Here is a 15510-nt window from a genome sequence, read left to right as displayed (position 1 = left end):
TGTATATTAGATCCTTGTGCGCTAGATACAGTACCCTAGGTACTTGTGTCCTGGACACCAGCTTTTAAAAATACTTGTGTAGGAAAAGTCTTTACAACAAGACTGATCAGAACCCACAAATCATATTGGGTAATGGCTTTGTGTGTGTCTTTAGCTTGCAGAGGTCATTGAATCAGTTTTCCATTTTAAGTATTTTGCTTTTATGTCAACCTACTTATTTCTGGAAATCATCTAATTTTGGGAACATTCACTTGGAAAAATACAGCAACATGGCCAGTTCCAGGCCAGCCTATATATGGGGAAGCCAATTCCTCTTGGCAGGGGGCCTAACCTAGAAGATTTATGACATATAAAAACCAAAGTGGTGGTCCTACTGAAATGTTGGCAGTTTCTTTGATTGTACACCCCAACAGATGTCTATTTTCTGAAAATGGACAAATTGCTTTTGATAGTTTGCAGGGAAGAGGTATCTATCCAGAGGTGAGTTCCTGTTGGTTTCTATAGAACCGGTAGCGGGAATTTTCCCCCATTCACCAACCAGCAGCGATGGCCAGCTGGCCACGCCCCCAAACTGGCTTGGCGGCATAGGGGCTGCCATCTTGTTTTTTGCTTGTGTGCAAATGCAGAAGCTTTTTTTGTTTCTGCGCATGCACAGAAGCTGGGTTTTCAGCACCGCATGCATGCGTGCAATGCTCACATGCCCACATACCGTGGAAGGGAGCAAACCCACCTCTGTATCTTAATTAAATATCTCACAATTGGAATCTAAGTCACTGTTCAACCTAAATGTTTCCATCTTAAAATGTCTTGCCCGAAAAGCAATACGGTCTTGCGTTGTATTAGATCTTAATTCCTGAATTTAATGCACAAAGAAAGTGATTTAAATCGCCTTGAGTCCTATGGGATTGGGCAGCAGAAGTCAAATAAATAGATTTGAGAAGTGACAGGATGTCTCTTTGATCCCTTTTAAAAAGAAATCTTTTTAAAAGGGAACCTTTAAAATCTTTAGAAAGAAGATTATACTTTAAGATAATGGGAAATATAACAAAAATATTGTTTGGAATAATTGGAAAACTATCTGTTCGATAAATTTAATTCTACCTGGGGGAAATAAAGCAAATGGGAAAGTAGCTGGGATAGGGTTCAGTTCTCATGTATCTCATTAACTTTGACTTAGGTGTCTCTGTTGCTCTAATTTGTCACTGTAGCTAAGTTCGGAGAGGGGCGGCATACAAATCTAATAAATAAATATTAAATGTCATTAATGATATTTTTGCTTATTCCAGACATAGTTATAATTTAATATTAATAGTAGTAGTAGTAGTAGTAGTAGTAGTAGTAGTAAGAAAAAGAAGAAGAAGGGAAAAAAGAACAAGAAGAAGAAGAAGAACAACAACAACAACAACAACACAACACAGTTAGAAGGGACCTTGGAGGTCTTCTAGTACAAACCCTTGCTTAGGCAGGAAACCCTACACTATTTCAGACAGATAGTTATCCAACATCTGCTTTAAAACTAGGGTATTCACAACTTCTGGAGGCAAGCTGTTTCACTGGTCAGCCGTTCTGACTGTCAGGAATTTCTCCTTAGTTCTAATTAACGTACTGCAAGTGGTTGATGGGTGCCTTGAAGTTCCAGATAGGAATTGAAATGAAAATCCTGTTGAGTTCCAAAATATTTTGAATATAGAAGAAAAGATAACTTCCTTCCTTCCTTCCTTCCTTCCTTCCTTCCTTCCTTCCTTCCTTCCTTCCTTCCTTCCTTCCTCACTCTTTCCCTTCCTTACTTCCCTGAATTCTTTCACAATGATGAAAATAGATTTACTTTAAAAAATATATCCAGTTACCCTCCTGTGAACTGTGGTATCATTTTGCTGTATATGACAGATGTCCAATTCTCACGCTCTTTTCTTCCCTTAAACCATGATCCGTTTAATCAATCTGCAATGCACCAAATTATATCAGAAAGCAAACTTCTACAGAAAGCAGCTGATCTTGTAAAAATACCATCATGTTGCATATTGATAACATTTCCACGATTACTTAAGCATAATATGAAGATTAACCCTGGAAAGAAAGCCAGAGGGGGTGCAGGCACAGGAACTCAAAATGTTCTGTTTTGGCAACGAACGCCTTACGAAACTAGTTCCAATATTATTGGTGTGTGAGGTCTACTGCAAATGTTGACAGAAGGTCTCCTGCCAACCTCAATAGGCATAGCGTGTGCCATAAATCAAAAGTTTCATGTGAAGCCAATTGTTCGGCTAAATTTCAGCCTTTCCTCCCTTTAAAAAATGCCCACAGTTTCTAGTTTCATGCCTAAGAGTTTAGCTTTACTAGCATGGCTAATTCCACTTTTCACGTAATCTCTCTGTATAAATTCACCCTCCTTGTCTTTCGTAAACTTCTTAAAACCCACGAATCCCAGCGACCGGTTAGGTCCCACAGAGTCAGCCTTCTCCGGGTCCCATCAACTAAACAATGTTGGTTGGCGGACCCCAGGGGAAGAGCCTTCTTTGTGGCTGCCCCGACTCTCTGGAACCAGCTCCCCCCCGGAGATTAGAACTGCCCCTACCCTCCTTGCCTTTCGTAAACTTCTCAAAACCCACCTTTGCTGTCAGGCATGGGGGAATTGAAACATCTCCCCCGGGCCTATATAATTTATGTATGGTATGTTTGTAGGTATGTCTGCTTAAAAATGGGCATTTTTAACTATTTTAAATTTTAAATTGTATATTATTAGATTTTTTATGAATTGTTTTATTGTGTTGTGAGCCGCCCCGAGTCCACGGAAAGGGGCGGCATACAAATCTAATGAATGAATGAATGAATGAATGAATGAATGAATGAATGAATGAATGAATAAATAAATAAATAAATAAATAAATAAATAAATTTATCCCATGCCAGGCATGGGGGAACTCAGACATCTCCCCCGGGCCTATACAGTTTATGTATGGGATGTTTCTGTGTTTGTTTTCTTTTTAATAAGGGTTTTTTTAGTGACTTTTAATCATTAGATTTGTTATATATTGTGTTATTACTGTTGTGTTGTTACTGACTATTATTATTAAAGATCAAAAGCAACATGAGAAAGTATTATTTTACTGAAAGAGTAGTAGATCCTTGGAACAAACTTCTAGCAGACGTGGTAGATAAATCCACAGTAACTGAATTTAAACATGCCTGGGATAAACATATATCCATCCTAAGATAGAATACAGGAAATAGTATAAGGGCAGACTAGATGGACCATGAGATCTTTTTCTGCCGTCAGACTTCTATGTTTCTATGTTTCTACTGTTGTGAGCCACCCCGAGTCTACAGAGAGGGGCGGCATACAAATCTAATAAATGATAATAATAATAATAATAATAATAATAATAATAATAATAATAATAATAATAATAATTTCTCACCTTTAAATGTTTTTGGCAATACAGATAGTTCTCACCTTGGAATCATTCACTTAGTGTCTGTTCAAAGTTGTAATGGTACTGAAAAAGAAGAACTTTTTCACAATCATTGCGGCATTCCCACGATCGTGTGATCAAAATTCTGACCCTTGGCAATTGACTCATATTTATGTCAGTTTCAGAATCCCAGGGTCATGTGACCACTTCTCGCGAGCCTAAGACAAACAAGCTCAATGGGAAAGCCATAGTCACTTAAAAAACCATGTTCCTAATTTAACAACTGCAGACATTCAGTTAACGTGTCAAGGCAGGTCACAAAATGAGACAAAACTCACTTAACCATCTTACTTAAAAACAAAAGAAATGGTGCTCACTTGTAAGTCAAGGACTACTTAATGTCTTGTTATAATTCCATTAAATGTGTGTATTGTTCAGTAGTTTTTGCACCTGTTATATCTAGGTTAAGATAAAGCAATTTTATCTTAACCCAGATAGTGTAGGCATGAAGCCTACTGAAGAGTACATACATTTAAACCAGAGGGGACAAAGAGACAGCAGCAGTCATTAGAATAGAATAGAATAGAATTTTTTATTGGCCAAGTGTGATTGGACACACAAGGAATTTGTCTTGGTGCATATGCTCTCAATGTACATAAAATAAAAAATATGGGTTTTTGTTTAGTATTTTTCTCCATATATGCATTGATACATATTATAAATCATAACATTTCCATTCAATAAACCATAAACAAACTTCCTAATTTTGCATCTTTAATATTTTTGTAACCCGTCTGTTCTCCCCCCGTATTTCATGTCACTCCCCTCCCTCTCTAACTCTCTCTCTCTTCCCTCTACCTTCTTTTTCCTTCTCTCCCACTTTCTTTCTTCCTTTATCTCTTCTTCTTCCTTTCCTTCTCTACTTCCTCTTTCTTGTCCTTTTCTTGAGTGAGTCTAATCATATTTCATCGTATGCTTAACCGACAGGTAACTCATATTTTAGAGTAGTTTATTTAATTTTACTTAATAGGATTTACTGTATAGTATTTTATTGCTCTTTTTATATGTTGTAAGCTGCCCTGTGGCTTTGGACAGGGGCATCAGATAAATCAATCAACGAACCATTCATTCATTCATTCATTCATTCATTCAAACAATCAATCAATCAATAAATAAATAAATATTCCTAACTACTTTTAATAATCAATGAAATTCTTAGACTTATATTTTTTTCAATATCCTTATTTTATCCTTATTTATACATATATCACATACCGTATTCTCCTAGATATATCTCCTACTATCTTAATGCTGCTCCTTGACTACCTAATTTTGTCATCTGAGCCAACCACCTTTAATTTTCTATTTTCTTCCACTTTAATCGGTGTTACTAATCATCTATGAATATTCTTTTTCTAACCATTCATAAATCTCCCCCCCCCCATACATTATAATATCCACAGTCTTCTTTATCTTTAATTTTCATTGTCAATCTATTCATTAGAATAACTTAACAACAGAATTTTGGCTCAGTTGTTATCGTAAGTCAAGAACTACAGAAAAGATCCCAAGAGAGCAAGCCAAATGCTTTTAATTATTATAATGTGTACTTTGAGGATGCTTTATATAGTTATTTCTTCTGGAATATTTTCAAGCAGATTTTCTAAATCAGACCAATGTTTTAATAGGGAAAATATAGAATTTCCAAAGTGACTTAACCTGGATGCAAACTTAGAACTAAATCCAAGAAAAACTTGTCCTTTCCCAAAATGTAAACTTATTTTTCCCCTAAATTGCTCACTTTTTCTAAACCAGTAGATCTTACCAGTTATGTATACGATACACATAGTATTTTCTTGCTTTAAGGCTTGTTAAATTTCATATTTGCTGAACTGAAATTTTCATCAGATAAATGACGGATATTAAATGCAATTTGTAAAATATAATTCTGGCTGCACTAATAGCGAGAATCAATCTTTGAGGTGGAATAAATGAACAAAAAGTTCATTTATAACATTCATTTATAGCATTTATAATGTTATATAAACATTTATTTATAACATTAATTACAAATGTTATAGGCTTGGTTTGGCCTTCCTTATTTTAAAGAAAGTGTAATATGAGCACATGGACTAGGAGACCATTATATTCATAATATCTAAACTTTGTTTTATATACTGTGAAAATGAATCTTCTGGACTTTGAAGAAATGCCACCATATTTATTGTCAAAAACGATTGGAATGTTCTCACACGAGCATGTGTTAACCTTAATTGTAAGCTCAGAATTTGTGGTCTTGTTAATACAAATCAAAAGACACCAACTTTAAATGAGATCTTTATAAATTGCAGTTAATGATTCAGCTATCTGAAACATAGTTCACATTATGCTATAGAATAAGGTGCCCTATGAGATTTGTAGCCATGAATGCAAAATTGAGGAGCAGTGTTTCTACTAATAATTAAAAATAACTTTCTTTATATTTATATAAAAGAACATTTTCATTGTATTTATATAAAATAACTGAATTTAAACATGCCTGGGATAAATATATATCCATCCTAAGATAAAATACAGGAAATAGTATACAGTGTTCCCTCAATTTTCACGGGGGATGCGTTCCAAGACTGCCCGCGAAAGTCGAATTTCCGCGAAGTAGAGATGTGGAAGTAAATACACTATTTTTGGCTATGAACAGTATCCCAAGCCTTCCCTCAACACTTTAAACCCCTAAATTACAATTTCCCATTCCCTTAGCAACCATTTAGATTATTACTCACCATGTTTATTTATTAAAGTTTATTATAAAAAATGTTTTTTAAAGGCAGATGAAAGTTTGGCAATGACATATGACGTCATCGGGCGGGAAAAACCGTGGTATAGGGGAAAAAACCGCAAAGTATTTTTTAATTAATATTTTTGAAAAACCGTGGTATAGACGTTTCGCGAAGTTCGAACCCGCGAAAATCAAGGCAACAGTGTAAGGGCAGACTAGATGGACCACAAGATCTTTTTCTGCCGTCAGTCTTCTGTGTTTCTATGTTTCTATTGGATCCTTGTGCTTGTATGGGGATTGTGCTAAATTAATATTTTTTTCTTCCAACAGCGATTCTTTGGAGCCCACACAATTCACTACTTGTACTGCTCCTGCTGTAAACCCAGAAAATGGTGCCAGTAGGCCTGTTTCATCTGAACCTGGAACAGGATTCAAGCCCACAGCACCTCAATATGCTGAGAAAACCTCAGGCTGGGAGTCTTCTAAGCAACCAGGTAAATTGAAGGTTATTGAAGGTTTTAGTTTAGTTACTAACTTTACACAAGCAAAAACCAGGTTAGTTGTACCCTGACATACTCCTCCCAATCCTACGCCAATTAGCCTGACGTGGTGGGTCACAAACTAAGTTCACTCCCTGATCTTAGTTTGTGACCCACAGACTTTTCACTAAATCTGCACTTCTATTTCTACTAGTTTTTCTCATCGTTCATATCACCCTTTTCCTCCCACTTAGGACTGTATGACTGTCACTTGTTGCTTTTACCTAATATTTTTATTAATATTGTTTCTTCATTGCTTATTTGACCCCTATGACAATCATTAAGTGTTGTACCACATGATTCTTGACAAATGTATCTTTTTCATTTATGTACGCTAAGAGCATATGCACCAAGACAAATTCCTTGTGTGACCAATCACATTTGGCCAATAAAATTCTATTCTATTCTATTCTATCCCTCCTGCTGACTCCGGTAACCTTGGATACAGTCTGGAGAAAGGCATGTATGGAATATACTTTCGGTTGAGGCAGCCAAACCAAGTTCCATAAGTTCTCCCCCCTCCTGTTTATGGCAACTTGAAAGCTGGTCTGGAAAGCTTTGCGAATGGACACTTCCTTAAGAGAGGAGGGGGTCACACTATTTTCCAGGGCACCAGAGGGCCAGACCAGGAGCAATGTATGCCATTAACTACTAAGCTGTTTGCAAATAAGGTAACCAGACTGGCATATAGGATAATTAATATGGTTTTTTTAAAAACTTGCTAGATTTCTTTGTATTTATATAAAAAAACATTTTCATTTTCACAATAATCTTGCTGCTTGTGCTGTCACTTGTAGAGCATTATATAGGAAATAACTCTTCTAAGTTTGACTTTTCAGCGATATGAGCATTGTCTCCTTTGGTATTTCAAAATTTTAGACTTATATATACTTTCGCTCTAAGAATGTTAGGTATGAATTGATTTTTCTCCACCCTGAATTCAGTACAGTATACAGTGAAGGTTTTAAAGCAACAGTAATTTCGTGCTGTTGTGTTTTAATCATTTTTTTCCCCATTCTGTTGAGCTCCATGAACTTTATTGTGCTTCAACATAAGACCGCAGTCTAGAATTAGATTAAAGAAAGAAATAACTAAATAGGGCACCATTACACTAAAAACTAAGTTTGTAATGCTTGTTTCCCTCCTCCCCTTTATGATCATCTGTAGGTAGAACACACACTTGCGCACATAGCAATTTGGTAATTCTAAAACCAACATATTAGCAGTTTTCAGATTTTCCATTTGTTTTTCCTTAGGCTGCAATAACGCAGCAACAAAGCAAACTTATTAAAAGGTTGACTTCATTAACTCGGTGGCAAATTTCAAGTGAAAACATATTGGATTGTGCTGCTAAAATCTAATAAGAAAAGAAAACGATAGGTTGTTAAGCTAAGCAGGTGGTTCTTGACTTACAACCGCAGTTTGGACCAGAATTTCCATAGTAAACTCTGCAGTCATAAAGCAAGTCATCACCATTTTACTGCATTTAAGTAAATCACTGTGGTTGTTAATCGCTACCATGTTTTTTTGTTCTCTCCACTGTGATTTTTAAAATATTTTCTCCTCTGAGGACAAAGATTAAACCAATGGTCCCATCCCTTCTCCTCAAAACTCCCCTTTTGTAGAGGACAAAATTTGGCAGAGAACTATTCTGAATTCTCTCTGCTTCATACTAAAAGAAGAAAGACCTTCCAAATTACTTTAAAAAAATATTAATTTACTCCTATTTTTAATCTGTTTAGAACTGTTCCGGTTGTAAAGAGATTCAGTTAAGGTTTTGAACTTGCATAGGCAAATCCCAAATTCCAATTTACTTTAGACATTAAAATTCACTAGGTATTATTTGGACCAGTCAATCTGTCAATCCAACTAACCTCACAGAGTGACTGTTGTAGGGAAAAATGGAAAGTGGAAATACTTTGTATGGCATGTGCTGCAGAAAAGAGAGGTTCCAAGTCCATCCATCCATCCATCCATCCATCCATCCATCCATCCTAGAAACATAGAAGACTGACGGCAGAAAAAGACCTCATGATCCATCCAGTCTGCCCTTATACTATTTCCTGTATTTTATCTTAGGATGGATATATGTTTATCCCAGGCATGTTTAAATTCAGTTACTGTGGATTTACCAACCACGTCTGCTGGAAGTTTGTTCCAAGCATCTACTACTCTTTCAGTAAAATAATAGTAGATCCTTGGAACAAACTTCCACCATCCATCCATCCATCCACCCATCCATTTAAAGTAATTAAATTCAATATTTGTGAATGGATGCTTTTTTTTAAAAAAAAGTCATATATATAGATAGGGGAAGAATTTGTAATGATTTCTAGTTGTCAAAAATGTATGTTTAATTTAAATGTGTGGCCCGTTTGACAATAATTTTGGGAGGATTGGGAGGTGTGATACCTCAAAGTACCTTGAGGTGGCGATAAATCACTGCATTTGTACTTTCTTGAATGGTTTTCTTTTTTCTCTCTCTTTCTAATGGGAAATGAAATGGGGGTTAACTTTTAGAGGACAACTCTATCTTTTGAGTGCACTATGTTCTTTTTTTAATGGTACATTTAACAGAAATGATTTTTAATGTTTAACCTGCAAGGTATTCTGGATGGTGGCAGAAGTATGTGTATAACCTCATGTATTTTATAACACAGGCAATATTTCAAAATTTGGGTTGTTGTGTTTTTTTTTAAAGTTTCTCATGAATCTCATTGCTTGTAATTTATATTTCTGCTGAAGTTCTTTCATTTGTTTTACTACTTCGTTTAATGGAATTAAACAATTCCCAAGCAATCACATTTGGTTTGGGAAAGCTTGCCTTTTAAACTGAAAAAAATACTAAAAATACTAATACCTGCCTTTTAAACTGAAAAAAATACTAAAAATACTAATACTTGCCTTTTAAACTGAAAAAAATACTAAAAATACTAATACTTGCCTTTTAAACTGAAAAAAATACTAAAAATACTAATACTTGCCTTTTAAACTGAAAAAAATAATAAAAAGCATAAGAATGTTTAGAGCAGACAAATCTGTGTTTGGCTGAACATTAAGAGTATAATATAGGCATGTGATACTGATTGCTTTCCTTTCCATCATTAGTTATTCACTTTTATTGCTTTAAAAGATGTTTTGGCTGCATTGATGCTAAGTGATAACCACGTTTCTCCTGAAATTTACCAGAATTTGAGAATCGGATTATAACTGGAATTAAGTTTGGCCTCTATATAGCAGGCTGAAGTGATAGGTATTGGGGTGCTCTGAAAAGAATGCATTTCTTCTTGGCAGGCTTTAAAAAAGATTATTTATTTATGTAATTATTTTGTGTAGCTATCCATCTCACGGTGGTAAGCAGTTTCAGCTCAGTTGAATCCTGAACTACAAATATTCTCTTCTATCTATAAGCACCATCTTATGTTGTCTCCAGGCACCAGATCCGCTGTAACAACCCGACAAACACATATTTTTATAAAGTGGACTTTCAAAGTTTTCCCTCTTTTGAAAAGCAACTACTTTTCCATGCCACTGCAAATATTGGACAGTACCTGGCTCAATGCAAACCAAATACAGCGGTACCTCTACCTATGAATGCCTCTACTTACAAACTTTTCTAGATAAGAACCGGGTGTTCAAGATTTTTTTGCCTCTTCTCAAGAACCATTTTCCACTTACTAACCTGAGCCGCCGAAACTGTAACCGGAAAAGGCAGGGAGAAGCCTCTATGGGGCCTTTCTAAGAATCTCCTGAGAGGAAACAGGACCGGAAAAGGCAGGGAGAAGCCTCCGTGGGGCCTCTCTAGGAATCTCCTGGAAGGAAACAGGGCCGGAAAAGGCAGGGAGAAGCCTCCAAGCCTCCATGGGGCCTTTCTAAGAATCTCCTGGGAGGAAACAGGGCCGGAAAAGGCAGGGAGAAGCCTCCATGGGGCCTTTCTAAGAATCCCCTGGGAGGAAACAGGGCCGGAAAAGGCAGGGAGAAGCCTCTGTGGGGCCTCTCTAGGAATCTCCTGGGAGGAAACAGGGCCTCCACTCACCCTGTGGTTTCCCCAATCACACACATTATTTGCTTTTCTATGGGAAAAATGGCTTCTTCTTACAAACTTTTCTACTTAAGAACCTGGTCACAGAACGAATTAAGTTCATAAGTAGAGGTACCACTGTATTTCAAAACTAAATAAAGAACCACAGCGTTTATTCAAGTTCCAGCATTTGGTCATTGCTTTCCTATTAAGATTATAAAAAGCATTCCTTGACATATTTTAAGACCTTTATTTTTAAATTGCTTTATATGGAGATCTTCCGATCCCAGAATTCTTGCAAAACCATTAATATACAACTTGGCAGAACTTTAAATTGCTTATAAATAATACTGTAGACGTGAAACTATCCAATAATGTGGGAATTCTACATGCTGTTTATATGCCTGGACCAATTAGTGAAATCAGAACAATGATTAGACTTAACAAGTTGCTGCTTTGAAGTGTCAATTGATGCAGGACTAAATGTGCTGCAGAGCAGTGAAGAGGGTGTTACTTGACACAAGGGTGGGCAACATCTTTGGGCAAAATCACAACCATCTTGAAAGACTAGATGTTGCTCATTCATCACAGGACAGCCAGCATAATATAGTCCAAAATATAACATCTATTTATCTGGATGCAAACGGATATGATTTTTCTTGTAACTGGTCCAATATATGAATAATGATTCTACTTATCTTTATTTTTTTTAATGGAAAAATGGGACCATTTCCAAATAATGTAATGAACTATCTCCCTTTTTTAAAATGTCCAAAATGCTTATATTATTATTATTATTATTATTATTATTATTATTATTATTATTATTATTAATTAGATTTGTATGCCGACCCTCTTCATAGACTCAGGGCGGCTCACAACAATAACAAAAACAATGTAAGAACAAATCTAACAATTTAAAAAGGCTAAAAACTCCATTATTAAAAGCAAACATACACACAAACATACCATATATAAACTGTATAGGCAAGGAGGAGATGTCTCAGTTCCCCCATGCCTGACGGCAGAGATGGGTCTTAAGAACTTTACGAAAAGCAAGGAGGGTGGGGGCAGTTCTAATCTCCAGGGGGAGCTGGTTCCAGAGGGTCGGGACCACCACAGAGAAGGTTATTCTCCAGGGTCCCGCCAAATGACATTATTTAGTCGACGGGACCCGGAGAAGGCTCACAACACAATAAAACAGTTAATAACAAATCTAATAATTTACAATTTAAAATATTTTTAAAACCCCATTAAGCAGACATACGTACAAACATACCATACATAAATTGTATAGGCCTGGGGGAGATATCTCAGTTCCCCCATGCCTGATGACAAAGGTGGGTTTTGAGGAGTTTACAAAAGACAAGGAGGGTGGGGGCAGTTCTAATCTCTGGGGGGAGCTGGTTCCAGAGAGTCGGGGCCGCCACAGAGAAGGCTCCTCCCGTGGGTCCCGCCAAACGACATTGTTTAGTCGACGGGACCTGGAGAAGGCCAACTCTGTGGGACCTAACTGGTCGCTGGAATTCATGCGGCAGAAGGCGGTCCCTGAGATATTCTGGTCCAATGCCATGAAGGGCTTTATAGGTCATAACCAACACTTTGAATTGTGACCGGAAATTGATCGGCAACCAATGCAGACTGCGGAGTGTTGGTGTGACATGGGCATACCTTGGGAAGCCCATGATTGCTCTCGCAGCTGCATTCTGCACGATCTGAAGTTATAATTTATATGAGGCTGATCAGCATTTTTAAAAAATTAGGATGGCACTGTGGGGCTGGTCTTTTATATATAGATTTTGTAATTCATTCAATAAATTTTTTAAAAAGTGCACAGTTGAGAAGACCACAAGGGTGGCAAACTAGAGCTATTTTGCTAGAATTCTGCACTTCATAGTTAGATTCATGGGATTAAAACCCGTACAACATTGGCAGATTTGATTTTGACTTGATTTTTACAAAGATTGTTTGCTGTATTCCATCATCATCATCAAATCTTTGTTTTGTCATAGCCCAGCAGCATGCATTTGCTGTATTGTGAAACTGAGCAGGACATTAATTTAAATAAAAGTACATGTAAAGTTCAATAGCAACATCAGAGGGGTTTGTTCCTGACAAATAAACAGCCCAGTATTAATAATACTAAATTGTTTTGGCATACCACAGGCTGTGACAGGTTAACGAATGTGAATTCCAGTGTAGCCAAGCCAACTGTTCTCAAACCACACCAAAGCCCTTCGTAAACATCACCTGTGGAAGCTGGGACATTTCCTTGTGAAGTGAGATGCTAACCTGTTGTAAGCATTGTGGAACAGAATAAATATATCTTTCTTTTCTTTTCCCTATGCAAAATACAATTATGATTATGCAACGCTCTTCCCACCAGAAAATGCAGTTGATAGGTTTTCACAGGTGGCCCCGGATAGTGGAAGTGGTTTTGTTTCAACTTGTAGATAACAAAATCATGGCTAGGTCTTAAGCATAAAACGTATCAGGAAAGACTTCATGAACTCAATCTGTATAGTCTGGAGGACAGAAGGAAAAGGGGGGACATGATCGAAACATTTAAATATGTGAAAGGGTTAAATAAGGTCCAGGAGGAAAGTGTTTTCAATAGGAAAGTGAACACAAGAACAAGGGGACACAATCTGAAGTTAGTTGGGGGAAAGATCAAAAGCAACATGAGAAAATATTATTTTACTGAAAGAGTAGTAGATCCTTGGAACAAACTTCCAGCAGACGTGGTAGATAAATCCACAGTAACTGAATTTAAACATGCCTGGGATAAACATAGATCCATCCTAAGATAAAATACAGAAAATAGTATAAGGGCAGACTAGATGGACCATGAGGTCTTTTTCTGCCGTCAATCTTCTATGTTTCTATAATTAAAAACCTGCTTTACTCATGTACAAAATCCATCTGTCATTTTGCACAGAGAAAGAGCTGCAAACATATGGAAAGCCTTACCTGTTGCTCATGAGGTCTAGTCTATTTTTATTCACCTTTGGCTAAATCATGAGATGTGAAGCCACTGATACAAAAGCACCTGTATGTGGTGGTTAAATGGGTTTTAAAGAGGTGTGTATTCAGGTCTAGTATCTTGCAGAGGCAATTTAAGACATTTTTATTTGGAATGCGAGTTTTGAAATGCTCTTCTTTCTCACAACTTACAACTCCTCCCACATCAGATGTAAATGGAGTTGGTTAATATGTGCCACCTCGTTTTCTTCCTACTAACAATGATCCTGTCAAGCCGAAGTTGGAGTTACAACACAAGGGGGGATGGGAGGGGTAGTGAGTAGTCAGACGAGAAAGTTACTAGACACAACCAAAGATTCCTTTCTCCAAGCCAAGGCCACCGTTTGTTCTGCCTCAACTGAAGAGGAGAGGAAGTTGATAAGCCCCTGCACACGGACTGGTTCTCGTGATAAACTTGTGGGTGTGGGGAATGTAAGATAAACCGTAACCTAGGTGGGATTATGGGAAGAGCCTTCTCTGTGGCGGCCCCGGCCCTTTGGAACCAATTCCCCCCCAGAGATTAGAATTGCCCCCACCCTCCTTGCCTTTCATAAGCTTCTTAAAACCGACCTCTGCCGTCAGGCATGGGGGAACTGAGATATTCTTTCCCCCAGGCCTTACAATTTACGCGTGGTATGTTTGTATGTATGTTTGGTTTTATAATAAGGTTTTTTTTAGTTGTTTAGTATTGGACTGTTACATGCTGTTTTTTATCACTGTTGTTAGCCGCCCCGAGCCTGCGGAGACGGGCGACATACAAATCCAATTAATAATAATAATAATAATAATAATAATAATAATAATAATAACTATTCGGAATCGGGATTTGCTGTCAGCATTCCAAATAGCACCTGAGAAATAAATCAACTCCCAGTCCAATTCTCTCACTCAGAGCTCGATTTATTAACAGAACCATGTCGGCTACGCCATTGTCATTCCGATTTTCCCCCAGTTCCTTGGATCGCCTTATCATCTAACCTAGTTATCTCTTTCCACAAAAGCTTTGTAGAATTGGTTCTGCTGCCAATCAACTCTATAATTCTTCCTTATCTTCTCAACCTTAAACCCATTGATACACTGTATTGTGTTTTAATTTGTTTTGAAATTGTCATCAGGCTAATTGTTCTATTTCAGTACTAATTTATTTATTTATTTATTAAATTTGTATGCCGCCCCTCTCCGTAGACTCGGGGCGGCTCACAATAGTGATAGAAACAATGTACAATACAAATCTAATAATAGGAAGTTAAAAACCCATGCACACAACACACCATACATAAATTATATAGGCCTGGGGAAGATATTTCATTTATTTATTTATTTATTTATTGGATTTGTATGCCGCCCCTCTCCGGAGACTCGGGGCAGCTAAGAGCAACAATAAAGCAGTGTACAATAGTAGTCTGATGCTAGAAACAATTAAAGACCCATTAATATAAAAAACCAAACATACATACATACATGCCATGCATAGAATTATAAAGGCCTAGGGGGAAGAAGGTCTCAATTCCCCCATGCCTGACGGCAGAGGTGGGTTTTAAGCAGCTTACGAAAGGAAAGGATGATGGGGGCAATTCTGATCTCTGGGGGGAGTTGGTTCCGGAGGGCCAGGGCCACCACAGAGAAAGCTCTTCCCCTCGGTCCCGCCAAATGACATTGTTTTGTTGACGGGACCAAAAGAAGGCCAACTCTGTGGGACCTAACCGGTCGCTGGGATTCATGCGGCAGAAGGCGGTCCCA

At 37.3% G+C, this 15510-nt stretch overlaps 1 protein-coding gene across 3 annotated transcripts in view; it reads left to right on the top strand.

The window, feature by feature from the left end:
- PDLIM5 (PDZ and LIM domain 5) overlaps window positions 1-15510 on the top strand; it is a 172486-nt gene that overhangs the window by 128970 nt on the left and 28006 nt on the right. For all 3 annotated transcript variants that reach the window (XM_070758000.1, XM_070758001.1, XM_070758003.1), the window contains one exon: window positions 6520-6683. In XM_070758000.1, the coding sequence (XP_070614101.1) occupies window positions 6520-6683 (164 nt within the window). The remainder of the gene's footprint in view (window positions 1-6519; window positions 6684-15510) is intronic.

Source organism: Erythrolamprus reginae, chromosome 7 (genome assembly GCF_031021105.1).
Source record: "Erythrolamprus reginae isolate rEryReg1 chromosome 7, rEryReg1.hap1, whole genome shotgun sequence".
Lineage (NCBI taxonomy): Eukaryota > Metazoa > Chordata > Lepidosauria > Squamata > Dipsadidae > Erythrolamprus > Erythrolamprus reginae.
The sequence above is the reverse complement of the archived record's forward strand: the minus strand, read 5'-3'. Positions and strand labels throughout refer to the sequence as shown.